The sequence below is a fragment of the Epinephelus fuscoguttatus genome, linkage group LG22, assembly GCF_011397635.1.
Source record: "Epinephelus fuscoguttatus linkage group LG22, E.fuscoguttatus.final_Chr_v1".
Taxonomy (NCBI): domain Eukaryota; kingdom Metazoa; phylum Chordata; class Actinopteri; order Perciformes; family Serranidae; genus Epinephelus; species Epinephelus fuscoguttatus.
Genome location: NC_064773.1, coordinates 28,050,215 through 28,066,124, shown reverse-complemented (window position 1 = coordinate 28,066,124; position 15,910 = coordinate 28,050,215). Strand labels below are relative to the sequence as shown.

Here is a 15,910-nt window from a genome sequence, read left to right as displayed (position 1 = left end):
GCTGGAGGTGGTGGGTGGCAACCATCCTACACCAGAAAGGAAACATGCGTCTTCAAGTGCCTCTGAAGCAGGTTACCAAGTTATTTGCCTAATGCAGCACTTCCACTGCATGGCACCAAATGACTCTACTCATCTCAACTTATTCTTCTCTGGTTTTGGTTGCATTTCAGTCAGGGCTCCAAGCAAGCTGAGCCAATTCTAAAAGGTAGAATTAAAACACTGCAGACCACTGATTGTTCAGAGAGAACCATCAATAGAAAAGTCACATGCGTGGCACGGAACTTCCTCCATAAACCCCCATTTTTTTATATGGCCATGCCACCATTTCTAATACCGATCAGCTGAGAACCTGCCTGCACTGACAGGATACCATCTGCAGTGGAAGATGAAATAGAGAAAAGGACCTGGTACCAACAGTGAGTTGAGTCAAGTTGAGCAGAGCCATGCAGTGGAAATTAGGTACAACACTGACCTCACCAGAAAAACAACCACACGCTCAAAATAATACTTTTTTACTACCTTGGGCGTCTGCATACAGAGAGGTGATTGCACGTTTGTTGGCACGTAGAGTCCACATGTACAGCCTGCATAGTCATGAATTTTGGGCTGTGTGTGGATGAGTTGCCCTTGTAGGCATGCGCAGCTGACGAAATGTATGTTACCTGGACTCTTACTGCCACACAGATTTGCAATGATTGGGTTCAAATGCCCAAAATGACCTATGTTTACTTACTGACAAGGACCTCTTGAGCTTACGCAAATTACAATAGTTGTGAGAAGCAAAGGTGGAAGCAGCATGACATTGAAGGTCTGAAAAATCTGTTAGGGAGGAGATCAGGGTGTATGGATGGGTCAGCGTGAGGGACTTTTTCACTGCCTCTTGAGGCGAAATTGTTGCCATCTTGGAGCCCACTGGTAATCGGTCTAAAAAAGATTTAGCATCGGAGGACAAAGGCTGATGTTTTAGAGGTTCCGGAATTGCCAGTGGACGTCTGGGCCAGAACTTCCTCCTCCGTGCGCTCGTCAGTGTCTACAGTCTAATAAGAAACTTGAGCCATGAGAATGGAGTTGACAACTAGTTTCTATAAACAGAAGCTAATAAAAAAAACTTGATTGTTGTCAGAAGATAGCAAAATGGTTTTGAGATTTTGTTTCAGCCAGTGCATTCCACCTCTCTACACAGGCTGCTTTTTTGCATGCAGCCAAAGCCTGCTCAAAAGTGATTGGTCAATACCATTCACAATGCAAACTGAAATGAGAACGCTTTCGATATCAAAATATTATACTGCTCCTACAGATTCTGAATACATATGCAGATATCTATCTATAGAGAAAAACATACAGTTTTTTCATACAGTTTTAAATCCAACCCTGATCATAGAGATGGGACACAACTGTGATATGCACTAATTGTACACATGCCAGATCATAAATTGGTCATATGGAGCCTGTTAACGGTCAGTAAATGCCTCCAAACTGACTGCATATTGAACCCAGTATCAATCGCATGGTAATAAATAATGACTAATTTTGCAACAGCACTGGCTCTTACGCAATTTGAGCTCTGTGTGTTTTCAGACACATTTCTCTCACGCATTCTTTTTCTTCTTCTTAAGTCTATTGTCTTTGCTCTCTCTCTCTCTCTTTCTTTTTCTTTGTGTCTCCATTACTGTTCTGATCTCTACTCTTTCTGGGACTCCCTCTCTCTGTTTATCACACTCTCGCAAACACACACACACACACACATACACACAAACACAATTTCCTCTCTCTTACATACGCTGCCTTTCTCACTGATGCTGCCTGTCTCCCTAAATCTCTCTCATTTTTTTTAACCCGTGACTAACTTCCTTACTCTCTTGTTCTCCCCAACTTCTCTCTCCCTCTCTCCCTCTCCCTGTTGGATGAAACTTTACCCTCCCCGCTCGCAGACAATGAGGCCAAGCTGGCCTGTCAGTAATTCTCTGGCGGCAGCTGACGAATTAGGCAGCTTTGCTTCCCAGACCTTTCCTGCATCTCTCTGCACCCACACACACATACACATGCACATACACACTCATGCGTGTACATACATACACACACTCCCCTATGCTAACCTCAGCAGAGGTTTCCTCCTGGATTTGTGCACCTGAACTCAAAAGTCATTGGACGTTGGGATGTTAAAGTTCAGCATGGGAGGACAGTAAACATCTCGTTTCTTCATTTCCTCTCTCACGCAGCGAATGAGAAGGTGGAGGATATCAATGGCAGCCCCAGGAGCCAGTCGCAAATGGTGAGTGTTTCAGCCTTACTTCTGTATTCAGCTTCATTCATTTCTCAGTGCACTGCTGTGTAAGAGAGAATTATCTGAAGTACTGACTGCTCTACTGTTAAGCTGTAATGATGTTTCACATGTGTAGCAACAGTAATGAACTTTCTAGATTACAGGGATTACAGGCAGTTAGTATTGACATGCAGAGATCACACTACATTCAGGTGATGCGCTCATCCACAGCTACTGACAACAGCTTAACATCCCCTGACCGTCAATATTACAAACCTGTGATTGAAAATGCATTCCTGAATCACCTGGTAAGAGCTGGGGAGTAAAAAAAAATGTACCCTGCTTGTTCTCAAGATTCTGTTTTGGATCCATTGATCAAGACATTAGACTAAGTTACAGCTTTACACATTACTCCAGTTATGCAAAGTAACTAAGTACATTTACTCAAGTACAACTGTAAGATACTTGTAATTTACTTGAGTATGTCCAGTTTTTGCTACTCTATAATTCTACTTCACAGCATTTCAGAGGGACATATTGTACTTTTTACTTCAACACATTTGTTTAACAGCTGCTGTGACTATGTCCCTTTTTGGATTTAGATAATCAAATGAGCTGCTATAATCCAATGCATTGTTAAACCAGTGGCTCCCAGCTTACTTGACTTGTGACTCCGTACAAAGCAGTGTCTGTGTGGGGTGTCTTGTCAGGTTTGTCTGAGTTGTTAGCATTGAATTATCCAATATTTCACAAAGTTTAATTTAAATTTAATAATGATTATAGATTTATGGAGCAAAATCTTAACGTATTTATTTCTTTTTTAAGCCTTGTCGGTTATTTTGCGACTCTTTATCTGTATCCTGTGACTTTTGAGTTGGCCGACCCCTTGGTTGGGAACTACTGGACAAAGCTACCTAAGTTCTACTCCGCATTAACACAAGTATTTTTGAGATTTTTTTATTTATTTTTTTTTTTTTTGGAAAAAAAAATCCATTCCACACAAGCAGGGTTTTAAAAGAATCTCAGTTCAACACAACTGAAGGGCTGTCAAGAGTATGACAAACCCATAGGCAGCAACCCAACCCTCATGGCATGTTGGCCAGTGATGGAATAAAGTAGAAAAGGAATATCTGCCAATCAGAAGCTTGAAAGAGCTGTTACCAAAAGGCTACCTGGAGAAGTGACCTCTGTAACATACTCTGACACCTCTGTTCCTCAGTGTAGGAGAAGAGTGCTTGTACAAATATGTGTAAACATGTAAAAAGTCCTGTTAGCAAGGTTGGAACCAGCACTTTCTTGTCCATGTCCGCCACCATCCTGCACAAAATGTCACCTCATTTTTAGTGCCTTGGTTGACAGCATATACTCTGACTTTAGGAACCAAAAATGAAGTTTTTTCTATCTACATGCCGCACTGAAAACATCATCATCTTGGACAGTTTTAGAAAAGGAAGGTCTGTTTTCAGTGACCTAAAACGCAGCTTGTATGTGGCCAAAAGTCTATGCTACTTATGCACTGATGCATCAGTATAAATAATGCAGTAGTTTACAGCAATGTCACATACCTTGGTCATTTTCCAGCAAAATGTGTCTGTTTCCTTGTATTATATGATAATATCTTTGTACTTTTACTTCAAGGAATACTTCACCTGCAAACTGACCATTTGTATATCAAATACTCACTGCATGTTGCCTTGAATTTATGTAGAAAACTCAGATTTTACTGCATGCCTTTACTGTGAACAGAGAATCAAAAAAAATGCAACATTTTTAATGGATTGAAGTCAATAAGTTCAACGTTTAACAACAGCATATCTATATCAAAACATTAGTTTACAAACTCTCACACAACTCGTGCAATGTCATCCAAGTCTCATTTATCCAGTCGTGTCCTAAATACTTCCCAGAAACATGCATATGATCAAGAATGTTACCTTTTTGGATTCTCCATTCACCACGGAGGCATGTCTGAAAAACAAAGTTTTCTTCACAAATTCAAGGTAACACACAGTGATCATTTTGCAGGTGAAGTTTTATGAGTTTGAGTGCATGTAAGTCTTCTAAGTACCTCTTCTAACACCGACCATGCACCCTCACCTGAGACCACCTTAATGAACACCTTGTACTGATTCGCAGTCAGAGAAAGTTTACAGCGGTCAGAAGGGACAAAATTTTAAAGCACACAAAGACTGAACCCTGTAGTGTATCTATATATGGTTACATATCACAAGACAGTGTCACAGTTGAAATCGATCATCTACCAAAGACAAATGTCACTCGTTGCTTTACATGTTAACTGCACACCATCATTGTAATCAGCCAACGCTAACGACTGTTTGCAAACCATCATCATTTTTACTACTCAGAGAGGTGATGACTGTACTAACCACATCACCACTTAACCAAAAACACAGTAGAGCCCCGAAAAGTTCAACCCCTGGCCTACTGTACTTGACTTAATATGCCGCTTTCAATCATCTGTATATCTGGCTGCCATGCGGCTGAGCGATGCTGGCGGTGTCGTTTTCCCCTCTGTTAATGAGATGACGGGCTGTATAACCGCTGATTGTCGTCATTGTGAGATAATTGCCCCTCACTTTAACTAGAGTTGACTAAGTGTTTATGCAGTGTTGGTTTGCCCTGGCATCTGCCCTCCTGCCATTAAAAGTGACTAAAGCTGTTGAGCTGCTTTAGTAAGACACTGTGGGCGAGGAGTGTGTGTTCGGTCCTGAGAGCGTGTCAGTCTCTTAGCTATTATCTTTAAGCTGTGTTATGTGTACGTACGGCTTACTGTGCAGCTTTTTTACATTTATTGGAGCAGTTTCTCCCTGCACCATACACATTGTCCTCCTGTTATATGTGTCAGTATTTCAGTGTTTCTGCTGGTTTGTAGAGAAGTCAGTAGATTTGATGAACTCTCTAAGGAGTATCAGGGGAGTCTTTCCAAGAGTCCCATCAGTGAAATAAAGCAGAAAGTGTTTTACTACTGCTTTCACACGTTCATCACAGTAATCAGCTTTTTTCCTCCATGGTAAGTCCAGCTGCAATAGAAGCAGACTGTGCACTTTGTTAGAAAAACAACATTACAGAAGCAGGAAGGAAGAAATATCAAGGTCATGTCAGTCCCCTAATGTCACTGTGGGACCTCAAAGTGTCAAAGCCTGTTGTGGAAAAATAAACTCTTGTGCATTTATTTATATAATTTGTCACATTAAGTAATTCTAGTCCTGGCTGGAAACAGCTGAGTCCAGACTGACGCACTGGTCGCTAAGGGCGAGCAGCAAGCAGCACTGCAAGCATGTGGCTTGATATGCCAGCGACCTCTGTGTGGGTTTGTGTGTGTGTATGTGTGTGTGCAGCTTGCTCTTTGTCTCAGTCACTTACTAAGCCCATTGATCCACCACCTGCTCTGACCACGGAGGGTCCGGCCAGCTTGGGAAACTGAAGTTTGAGGAAGCACGGTTGCTTATAGTGTGGGCGCAAAGGAAGGAAACATCTGACACATACAACAACACATAACATCCACAAAGATGGAGCCAGCCAGCAAAACCAATGTTTGGAAAAACCATGTACTGTCAAGAAAGCGATCTTACAGGGCATCTGTGAGAGGAATATTTTCATAGTGATTTGGTAGCCATGGTAACACATTTACACAGCAGTGCAGAGATTTTTCTTAATCAATAAGGACTTGAAAAGGAGTTTAAAAGATGTGTGCTTGTGTTCTGCTTTATTTTGCCAATGCTTAATTAACAAATAAGTGATACATAGTAACCATACAGCAACTATCTCTGTTACTGTCAGTGAAACTTCTATTTGGTCCTGTTTTTGGTTGTAATCATTAATAAAAGGAGGTTGAGTTGCGACACATAAACTGCAGCATGACTTGCTGTCAGTCAGCAGAATTTGATTTCCACTGCTTCCATGTGGCGCTGATGATGCAAGATTACAGTTGCCAAAACTGACTTTTCAGTCTATGTGACTTAAAGGTAAACTATGTAGGATCGTCAATTACTGTTTGTAAATGCACTCGCCAGTGAAAGTGAAAGTGAAAGTGAAAGCCAACCCCATTGGTGTTTCGAAACATTATATTTGATTGGTTAAGGCGCATTCTGTTACCTTAACACCTTCTGTTTACAGTCTGGCACCTGACCATGATCAGTCTATACAGTGTTTTTAGGAAAATCCTGCATTGTATACCTTAAATGTATACATTCAACACATTCTCACTCCCAACTTATCAAGACTTAGTCAGTGGCCCTGCACTTCAAATCATGACACTCTAGGTATCCCTCTAGCGTCACTTGTGGATGTGTCAGTTTCTTTTAGTTAAATGCATACAATGTGTTTTCAAAATAAACTTCCAGCTATTGTTAGCAACCAAAACTGCTTGGTTAGGGTTAAGAAAAGATCATGGGTCGGGTTAAAATAAGCAACATATTCTCACTCCTACCTCGTCACATATTGAGGTTTTGGTCATGGACTTTCCATGTCCACATACTACGTGCAAGGTACCCTTTGCTTGTGCTTTGCTTGTTGATGTTCTGGGACACCGTGTCAATTTCTGCCTGTTACATGCTTCTTTCAAGATACACTTCCGTTTTCACAGGAAATAAATGCACTACGTCAGTACAGCACCACGGATTGGCTTTTTTTTTTTTCTTTTTTTTTCCCTTCAACAACAAACACATTGTTGGGTTTAGGCAAAATATAACAAACAAACAAAAAAAAACACAGAGCTAGGTTTAGGCAACCAAAACACACAGTTAAGTTTAGAAAAAGGTTAAGTGCAACACATACCGCCGCCATACGCCGCACGTCAAAACGCCCGCCTCCATTATATTCTATGAACAAAGCCACACTGGCGCCGGCTGATGCGCCGCACCGTTCTGCTTCAGCCCACTGCTCTAATTCCAGCGCGGCCGGCGCTGCAAGAAAAGCCTTTTATGTACGTTTCGGCTGCCATAGTATCATCTCCGGTTGTTAAAATTTTTAATAAGACAAATTTGATAAGAAATTCACCTGTGAAATCCAAGTTGTTGTTGCCTCAAAGTTTTTCCTCTTCTTCTTCCCTTACTAGCAGTTGGCAACTAGTGTCGGTACAGCCACCTAGTGGGCTGGGGTGGGAAATACACTTTAGTGTCGACGGTGCCGCTGCGTACCACTGCCAATGTGTGTTGGGGGGCAACATTTGACGGCCACAGCGCCGCGCTGGCGGCAGTGTGTGCTGCACTTTAGGGTTTGGCTTTAGAATGTTATGAGACGCTAACGCCGCTCTCTTGGGTGAAAGTTGATGTTTGTTGAAGCGAAGCATTGAGAAACAGTGTTCTCCTGTGTTTGTTTGACCCATCCAGCACCCCAACCTCAGACTGCAGGGAGGACCCTTTATTCTACATCAGTTGCTCTGAGGGTCTACTATTGCTGTAGATGGGTTTACAGCGGAATTAGTTGAAAGCCCGGGTGCGTCTCATACAGATGCTAAATGCTGCCTTGCGTGTGGGTATCATGCACCTGGGGCTGTGACAAATGATTAGTATTTGATGACCTGAGAGTTAGTATGGGTTGTTACAGCTCTTAGTTCAATTGTAAAAAGTTAGCATAAACATGAACCAGACCAGAATTATAAGCCAATGTTGTTGTTTTTCCCCCTTGGCCAGACCAGACCCAATGAACTAAACGACCCTAAGAGACCACGGTGATGACACATGAACATATTGCTCTCTAAGTGCAAAACTATTTTGTTAGGCTAGTTTGTCCCATGGGCTTGAACACTAATATCCATCAGAAACTTTAGTTACTTACTGACAACCTTCCCTCTGTCCTGAGAGTAACTGAAGCTATTTTTTTAACTTTTGGCTGCATATTGACAACGCTAGCTGTGAATTTTGGAAACCTGCCACCGTCCACCTAGCACCTGGAGCTTAAACTCCTTGGCCAGGGACATCACAGTAGCAGCAGCTGTCAGTGGCGGGGCAGATGAGTCTGATTTACTTCCTCTGTGCAGATTTTTTCCCCCCTTTTGGGACTTGAAACAGTGATCCTGCAGTCACAAGCCTGTTTCTCTAAGTGGAGGGTCGCTGCCGGCCTGGTGAGTGGACTGTGGCCAACTGAGCAGCTGCTGGAAGCTGAGGAGCAGAAAGCAGCACAGCACCAGCATCTGCAAGCTTTACAGCTAATCTACATGCATAATGCACCCTTTTTCTCTAAACCCATGTTCACAGTGCGAGAGATCCACAAGTCAGTTGAAGTTCTGTCATTTCCTGCAGGGCTAATCCAACAGAGAAAAACTTGGCCAATGTGTGGATAGTCAGTGAGAGTAATGGCCAAGGAAGGTTCACAGACATCTGCCACCAGCAGACAATTCATCCATACCCTTTATTCTTCCAAAGTTTTAGTTTATTTGTTTTTGTTTTAAAATGTGCCAGTTGCATCCATCACTTAAATGAACTGAAACATTTAGTGATGCACCAATTATTGGATGCAGATTGGTATCGGCTGATATTCGCCTTGTTGACTGCCATTAGCCTATTGACAAATGAGGTGACATTTGCTGATAGCAGTGGCCAATGTTTTTTATTGTTTACATACATTTTGTGCAAGCTAAAAAGCAGTGCTTCATGACTCATGTCATCCCCTCTTCCCGGGAACAATTGAAAACATGTTTGGGATGAACAGAGATCTTCAACTGGATGATGTCGGGACAAAATGATGCAGTAAACTCACTTTTCACGCGCCACCCTGTTGTTTCCCTGGTAATGCTACATTATGAACAACAAATCTGTGTTGACATCAGCAGGAGGAGAGCTAGTTAATGTTAGCTGTTAGCAGCCAGTAGCTGGAACTAACTGTTGACAGAGATTGCATTAAGTTACATGATAAGGCGTTCAAGCTCTAGTTAGTAAAAACTAGTATTGGGCGAAGTAGTGAAGGGCTTTAAACCAGTTCTGTCATTTTTCATAATTAAGATTTATTTGATTTCCCGGCACAAAAATGGGAATGAATAACAACATGAACAAAATAAACCACAACAAAGACCAACACATTGGTGTCTGCTATCCTCCAGTTTGTCATTTTAAAGTGTATCAGCACTCAGTTTCACAATTGGTGCATCCCAAATAGCATTGAAAGTACTTTATATTCATTTTGATGACTGATCAGATTGAGCTGGGTAATCTCTACATTCTGTGGCAGATCTTCCTACAGAAGACATAGGCAGCCACCTAGGCACAAAAAAGTGTTCTTTGACATTGAAAAAAAAAATCAAACACATGGGAACCCTTCACCAAAGAGCTAATGCTAGCAGTCTTGCCTAGGGTCTCAAATGTGCTGGGTCTGGCACTGTCTACATTTGCTGTTTATTTGAACTCAGCCAGCCAGCCAGCCAGCCACTCCACTGCCTCAATTGGCACCTGAATACTGATTGTCGTACATTAAATTGTCTATAGACCTTATAATTATAAGGCCAAAGGGTATCACCTTTGACTACTCAGAAGGCTCATGGGAAACACCAAAGAACTGGAGAGGTATGAATTTATAGCTTCCCCAGTTTTCCCTCCTCTACTTGCTCTAATTTGCTCTCATCAGGAACAATATGTAAAAGAGTCTGACCTTTGATCTCCTCACTGTTACAGTGTATAATAAAAGCCTGCATATATAGTGTGCAGGTATCCTCTATTAATACTAAAAGGTCAATTTTTGGTCACTTAATTGCTAATGTGATGTTGTAGATTAAAATATTGCAGCTTTTAAAATGCTGTCCCATAACTTAATTTGAGTTATACTGGAAATAATGCAATTAAAAGGAGTTATAGTTACACCACCACACATTAACTAACGGCTTGTTATTCCTCACTTATATCCCTCCAATCCCTGCTCTTACTCCTTTTAATACTGCAGATTTCCTTTCTTAATGTTTCTCTTGGGGTTAAAGCAAACGTGCAGCAATCTACAAATGTCAGACCTCTACTTTCAGGACTGTGCAGTAGTTGCTTCCACTAATGAAAGAAGAAGTATTTTTCTTTTGCATTTCCTGGAGGGTTTCATTTCATGTAGATACATGTACATTGTCAATGCAAATGGGATTCCACACATTCGAGGCCTGGTGTTCTCAGCGGTCAGACTGGTCAAAATTGCGAACATGCCCATTTTTTTCCCAGCAGAGCTTGTGGCCGGTGTGTTTCAGGGAAATAGTTTTGGTTGGATTTATTGGTGTAGGAACTAATGATTGCTGGGAATTTGTTCCTGAATTTGGGAAAAGGGCTTGTCTACAGAACCGTACCCTTGACCACATATTTGGTCCCGGAAGGAACCATCTGCAACCACTGAGCGAGCCAGTGAAGATGATGAGAACAAGGAAAGACAGGAGCGTGGTACAAGGGGCTTTCAACTCAGCAGAGATTTGAGTCTGGTTTTGTATGTTTCCACTGGACTGAATACCTCTCTTTCTGCTGTTTTATAGCTTTGTGATAGTAGATAAGAGTAGAGGCAGAAAGTGTAGAACATGGATTTGATTCAGCGGCTTGAGAGTGATGTGAGGCAGCTTTGGAGACTGAAGTTTCGGTTCATGTTGTTTGTCATCTCCTCTTAGTTTAGTTTTTAATGTCATCTCCTCAGGGGCACCACATCAGGAAGGCAAATTAGGCAAATGTGTGGGCCCCCCCCTAAAAACATTTGGGGAAAGGGGCCCCCAGTGGCCACTGTGATTGGCACATTTTGCCATGACAAATATAAACTCTTTAACTCTCTCTCTAACCAGCTATGGTATTATTGCACATGCATGGTAGTATTTATTAATTATGGGGTGCTTGATGGGCTTCTTTGCCTGGGGCCCCCCGGGAGTCTAGGATTGCTACTGCCTCTCCTATCACACTTCTTGCTATGGCCCTCAACTCTTCTGGATTACTTGTATACCTGCACTGGATGGATTTGACTTTGGGATTTTGGATAAAAGTGTCAGCTAAATACATGTGATGTAAAACTATAAATACATTCTGTGGATTAAGGGTCCCACACAGATTTTTGTGTGAAGCCTTCAAATGTCTCACTCACCTCACAGCACACTCTGCAATCCCTCTCCCATGTAAAACCTCACGCCCTCTGACAGTGCAGTTTCCGCGTAATTGTACAGACATCCAAAGGAATTATATGCTCACCCAGGTTTTTGAATGGATTGAAGGATTTTTATTTTTTTCACTTCTCAGAAGAATCGTGCTCAAACACGAGAGCGGCAGGCGGAGGACCCAGAAGAGGCCCATTCAGCAGAAAATATTAAAGCCTCGCAACACTAATCCTCCTCATTATAGACAGACATCATTAGCAAACCAGAGAGCGCTTCCCTGCAATACGATGACTGAGCAGTTTTACTTTCTGGATGTGTGAATGTGTGTGTGTGTGTGTGTGTGTGTGTGTGTGTATGTTTAGCTTCTCACGACCTCAGCAAAGGATGTCAGGGAAAAACAAACACTGTCAAAATCTTACATGAATGCAAAGATGCAGAGATGCAACATCTGTCAGCAGAACAGGGCAGGGAAGGAGAGATTACATCAAACTCCTCACCATTTTAAAGTCAACCCTATCTTGCTGCTTTTCATTTGTGGTATTGGATTTTTAAAGTGTGTCATGGATCATATTTAGATCAGCTGAATGCACCCTTGGCTCTTGTCCCAATCCAGTTTGATTTGACAATTTAATTTATCTGGCTGTCGATTTGCATTGAGGGAGCATTTGTGTGAAATTGTGATACAGTTTGTCAGATTTTGGTGCACCACATATCTCAAGGTAAATCAGTTTATGTTACACTGGATTGTTGGATGGATACACCATGGCATGCACACTCATTTCTGAATAAATTGTTAATCAGTTATAGCAGTGTCAGAAGTAAGATGGTTTCAAATGAGGAAGAAACTCTAGGAAGGTTTTGTAATAGAAATATAAAGGACAAATAAATCAGTGCTGAGTGCTTTTCTGTGTTATACTTTTTTCTTGTTTTGTGTGTGTGTCAAGATGTAATGGGAACAACAATTTTTGGTCCATCACTGCAGCCTAGCAGTGAAACAGACCGCAATGTAACCACTAAATGTGTTTGTTTGGCATGCTTAGATTACTTGTTTAAGTGTCTGACACACAGGATCCCTACAGATACAGACCTGAACCAGAAACACCACAGAGATTACCATCACCAAAATCACCAGACTCCATTTAAATAATCAGTAATTTTAGTGGGTGAATTAAGGGTTGATTTCAACCAAATCAGATTTGGTGATAATTGGAGCAGTGGAAAGATGAACCAAGATGTTTTTTGTGAGGTTTATTTTGTTTCTGTCGACTTTGAATGATGAGTGTTTTACAATGATAAAATTACTGTTTATTTAAACAGTCTGGTGGATTTGACAATTGCACTATCAGCACTGTTTCTGGTTTAACAAAAATGATCTTTCTCTTTCACAAAATGTCTATATCTTAAGGCATCCTTTCCATAGTGTTGTCAGACTCTTAGAATAATAATCTAAGCCTATTAGTGGAAAAAACAAGTACTTTCAGTGGATATAAATTTATGGTGCACGCATGCCCCATATGGTTCGCCACTGCCATCTGCAGCAGTCTCGCTCTTTACTGGACCAATCTCAAACATAGTTGTTCCCATTAGTCGCTAAGACACAAACACATAGGAAAATAGGGTCCAGGTTGAAAAATACCAAACTTACCCTTTAAATGAAGTTAAAAGTTCAAAGCAGCAAAAGGCAGAACTTAAGTGCCACACTGTAACACCATAATGCAATGAACAGTGGGACAGTAGCTTTTTTGTGCATTTGTTTGGTGATGCAGTTGTTACCATGTTAACGGTTGGTAATTTGCAGTGAATGCAAAGTGCAGCTGAGGCTGATGGGTTGTGCTGGTATTTGGTTATAGAACAAGGTGTTGAACAAATTAAAAATCAGACCTCATAATGGCGGTAGAGGAAGAGAGAAGGAGTCATCAAAGTCATTGGGATTCATTCTGAGGGAAACATGAATGTCTGTACCCAATTTCATGACAGTGGCAGTCTCAACCAAGTTGGTGGACACACTGACAAACTAACATTGCCTTTTGCAAGCATGGCTAAAAATGACCACACTACATAGTCAGTATCTATAAATCTTTCAACTTAACTGAACTGAACAAACTCATTCGGAGTGGTTACTAATTTCCACTTATACTAGAACAGCAGCACTGTTCAGAGTTTGGCCTTAGAAGCGGGCTTGGTGTGCTGCTTTTGAGGCCTAATTGAGTCTAGGGTTTCTTGGAGACTATAAAAGTCCACCAGTCTCATCTGGGCCCCATCTGTTGGCAGCCTGCACACCAGCTTGACAAGAGGACAAACAGCAAGAGCCACTCAGTACTATGTTCTTCACTGGCCTGATGCTCCATCATCAGCATAGCTCGCCATTAATCTCTGCTTCTAATTGATTGACTTCCTAATTTGAGTCACTGGCCTGGGTTCCTGCAAGGCCAAACCAAGTGGCATCTGTGTGACACACTTCTTCAGGTCGTTGATTTGAGTACACCAGCCCTGGCTGTCAGGCGACTTACCTATTATGAGAGTCAGTTGGTGTGGAAATACACAGACAAATGGATGATGGGAACTCTGGGCTTCTGAAACATCCCTGATGTCATTGTGCATGCCCAGCGATTGGCAGCGAGTGGCCTAAAGTGGGCAGAGGCAGATGGCAGTTTAGACTGCTGAAACTAAAGCTATACAGGGGGTATTATTCATTCTCTCTTGTTTTTCACAGGCTGGGTGCCTTCATGGTAGAGAGGTGAGCTTGTGACCAGAAGCTTTTAAATTCAACTCCCTTGTCAGACAGAAAATCTGGCAAGTAAAAGACAGTCCTCTCTGTCACAGGCAGCAACAGAACAAAATCCTTTCAAAGCAGATTTTGTTCAAAATATTAATTTCCATGAACTATATCAGTGTCATATCAATACATCTCATGTTTTTAGCTAAAAAGCTCCAACAAACCCATTCTAGACTAGCCTAGGAACAAAACAAATCTTCTGGCAGATACCTCTGATTCCCCTCTCGTTCATGAGGTTTTTTGCCCCTACTCTTGTTGACTTACCCTAATATTGTTACCCCAACCCTAAACAATTTCACTTGTCATCCAGTCAACAAAAGCAATGGGTACACGCTTATCAGAAGAAAGCCATCCTTGGGGGGGGGGGGGGGGGAGGCAGCCTCCCATTCACGCATTTGCGAAACCTAGGATAGCGAAGGCTCGACCCACCCAACTCTCCCTCAGATTGGCTGGTGCTCATTGCCTTTGTTGGTTGGGTTGGAGTGTGGTCGGTTAGGGTTAGGGCAGGAATGTAGGAATAAGCCAATCAGAGGCAGAACATGCAGAGTAGGGTTGGTCATGCCTCTGCTATCCTAGGAATTACAAATTTGCCTCCCGTTCAGACAGGTTTGCAGCCAGCCGGGCCCGGGCTGGGCCAGTCACAACTGTTCGTCTAATATGGGGCCTTTCTGAGACAAGCATAAGCGCTGAGAAGAAGCTGAGAGAAGCGCTGTTGAGTGATTTTTGAAAAAAAAAACAAAAAACAAAAACAAGATGGCTGCAGCTGATATGGTACTTTCTGTTGAAGTACAACTCGTTCACAGACATATTGAAACTACATTATTACAGCTAACCTCAACACACTGTAGTCTGTTTACATTTGTCCATCACTCAGTGCTATGTTGCATATTATGTTGCGCTGATTGGTTGTAAGTCTGTCCAATTGCATCAAAAAGTCGCTTTGGTCCACGATACCACCCCTTGGAAATTGTAAACAAATTGAGAACTTTAAGACTGACTTGCATTTGCGATTTCAGGCAATAGCTATTAGCTAATGAGCATAGTGAAGCATTTAGAAAAAAATCAAGATATTTCCCTCTGGAGTTAGTGGAGCCTAAAAAAATATCTTAAAGAAGTGAATATTAGACTTTCATTCGTCTGTTGGCTTGCCATTAGCTTGGTCCATTAGCTTGCTCCATGCAGAATGGCAGCTGTAATTAGCTTGGATTCACAATAGTTAGAATGAATTCCAACAGCAACACAGTCCTGCAGCGTGATTCAATTCTGCACTGGACACAAACTTAAATAGCTAACAAATGCTAGCGACAAATACAAGCTGTGCATTTAGTTATATTATGGTAGCAATTTGAGGTCTTGGAACATCCTGAGGATATGGACGAATTTTTTTTTTATTTTTTTTTTCCTTTTACGATTAGACAAGGTTAATGTTGAACTCCGTTAGCTGCCAACCTCCTCTTTCCAAACCTGCTGGCAGTGTGCTTAATGTTTTAAATAGGTTCTCAGAGGACAACCCAGAGGTTTCATGCAGATGTCACCACAAGAAGAAATAGGCGCTGCTCTCATTTTAACTGCCAGATGTTAAAGAGAATGGTCTGCACACCAGCTGGAACTTGTCCTTAATAATTTGTTTCAATTTTATTCGGTATTGCACAATCGATGCAGTATAAATATATGATAAACACATGAGCGGGAGCTTTTACAGAGACCATTGTACATATAATATTGAGGCGGCATCCTGGACTGCAGATGTCCTCTTTTTTTGTGCGTGTGTGTGTATAGCTTTAACAGGAACAGTTGGGGTTTATCTGTCTTCATA

At 41.7% G+C, this 15,910-nt stretch overlaps 1 protein-coding gene across 11 annotated transcripts in view; it reads left to right on the top strand.

The window, feature by feature from the left end:
• The window catches only part of nav3 (neuron navigator 3), a 539,739-nt gene that overhangs the window by 374,762 nt on the left and 149,067 nt on the right, over positions 1-15,910 (top strand). For all 11 annotated transcript variants that reach the window (XM_049566143.1, XM_049566145.1, XM_049566146.1 and 8 more), the window contains one exon: positions 2,220-2,272. In XM_049566143.1, the coding sequence (XP_049422100.1) occupies positions 2,220-2,272 (53 nt within the window). The remainder of the gene's footprint in view (positions 1-2,219; positions 2,273-15,910) is intronic.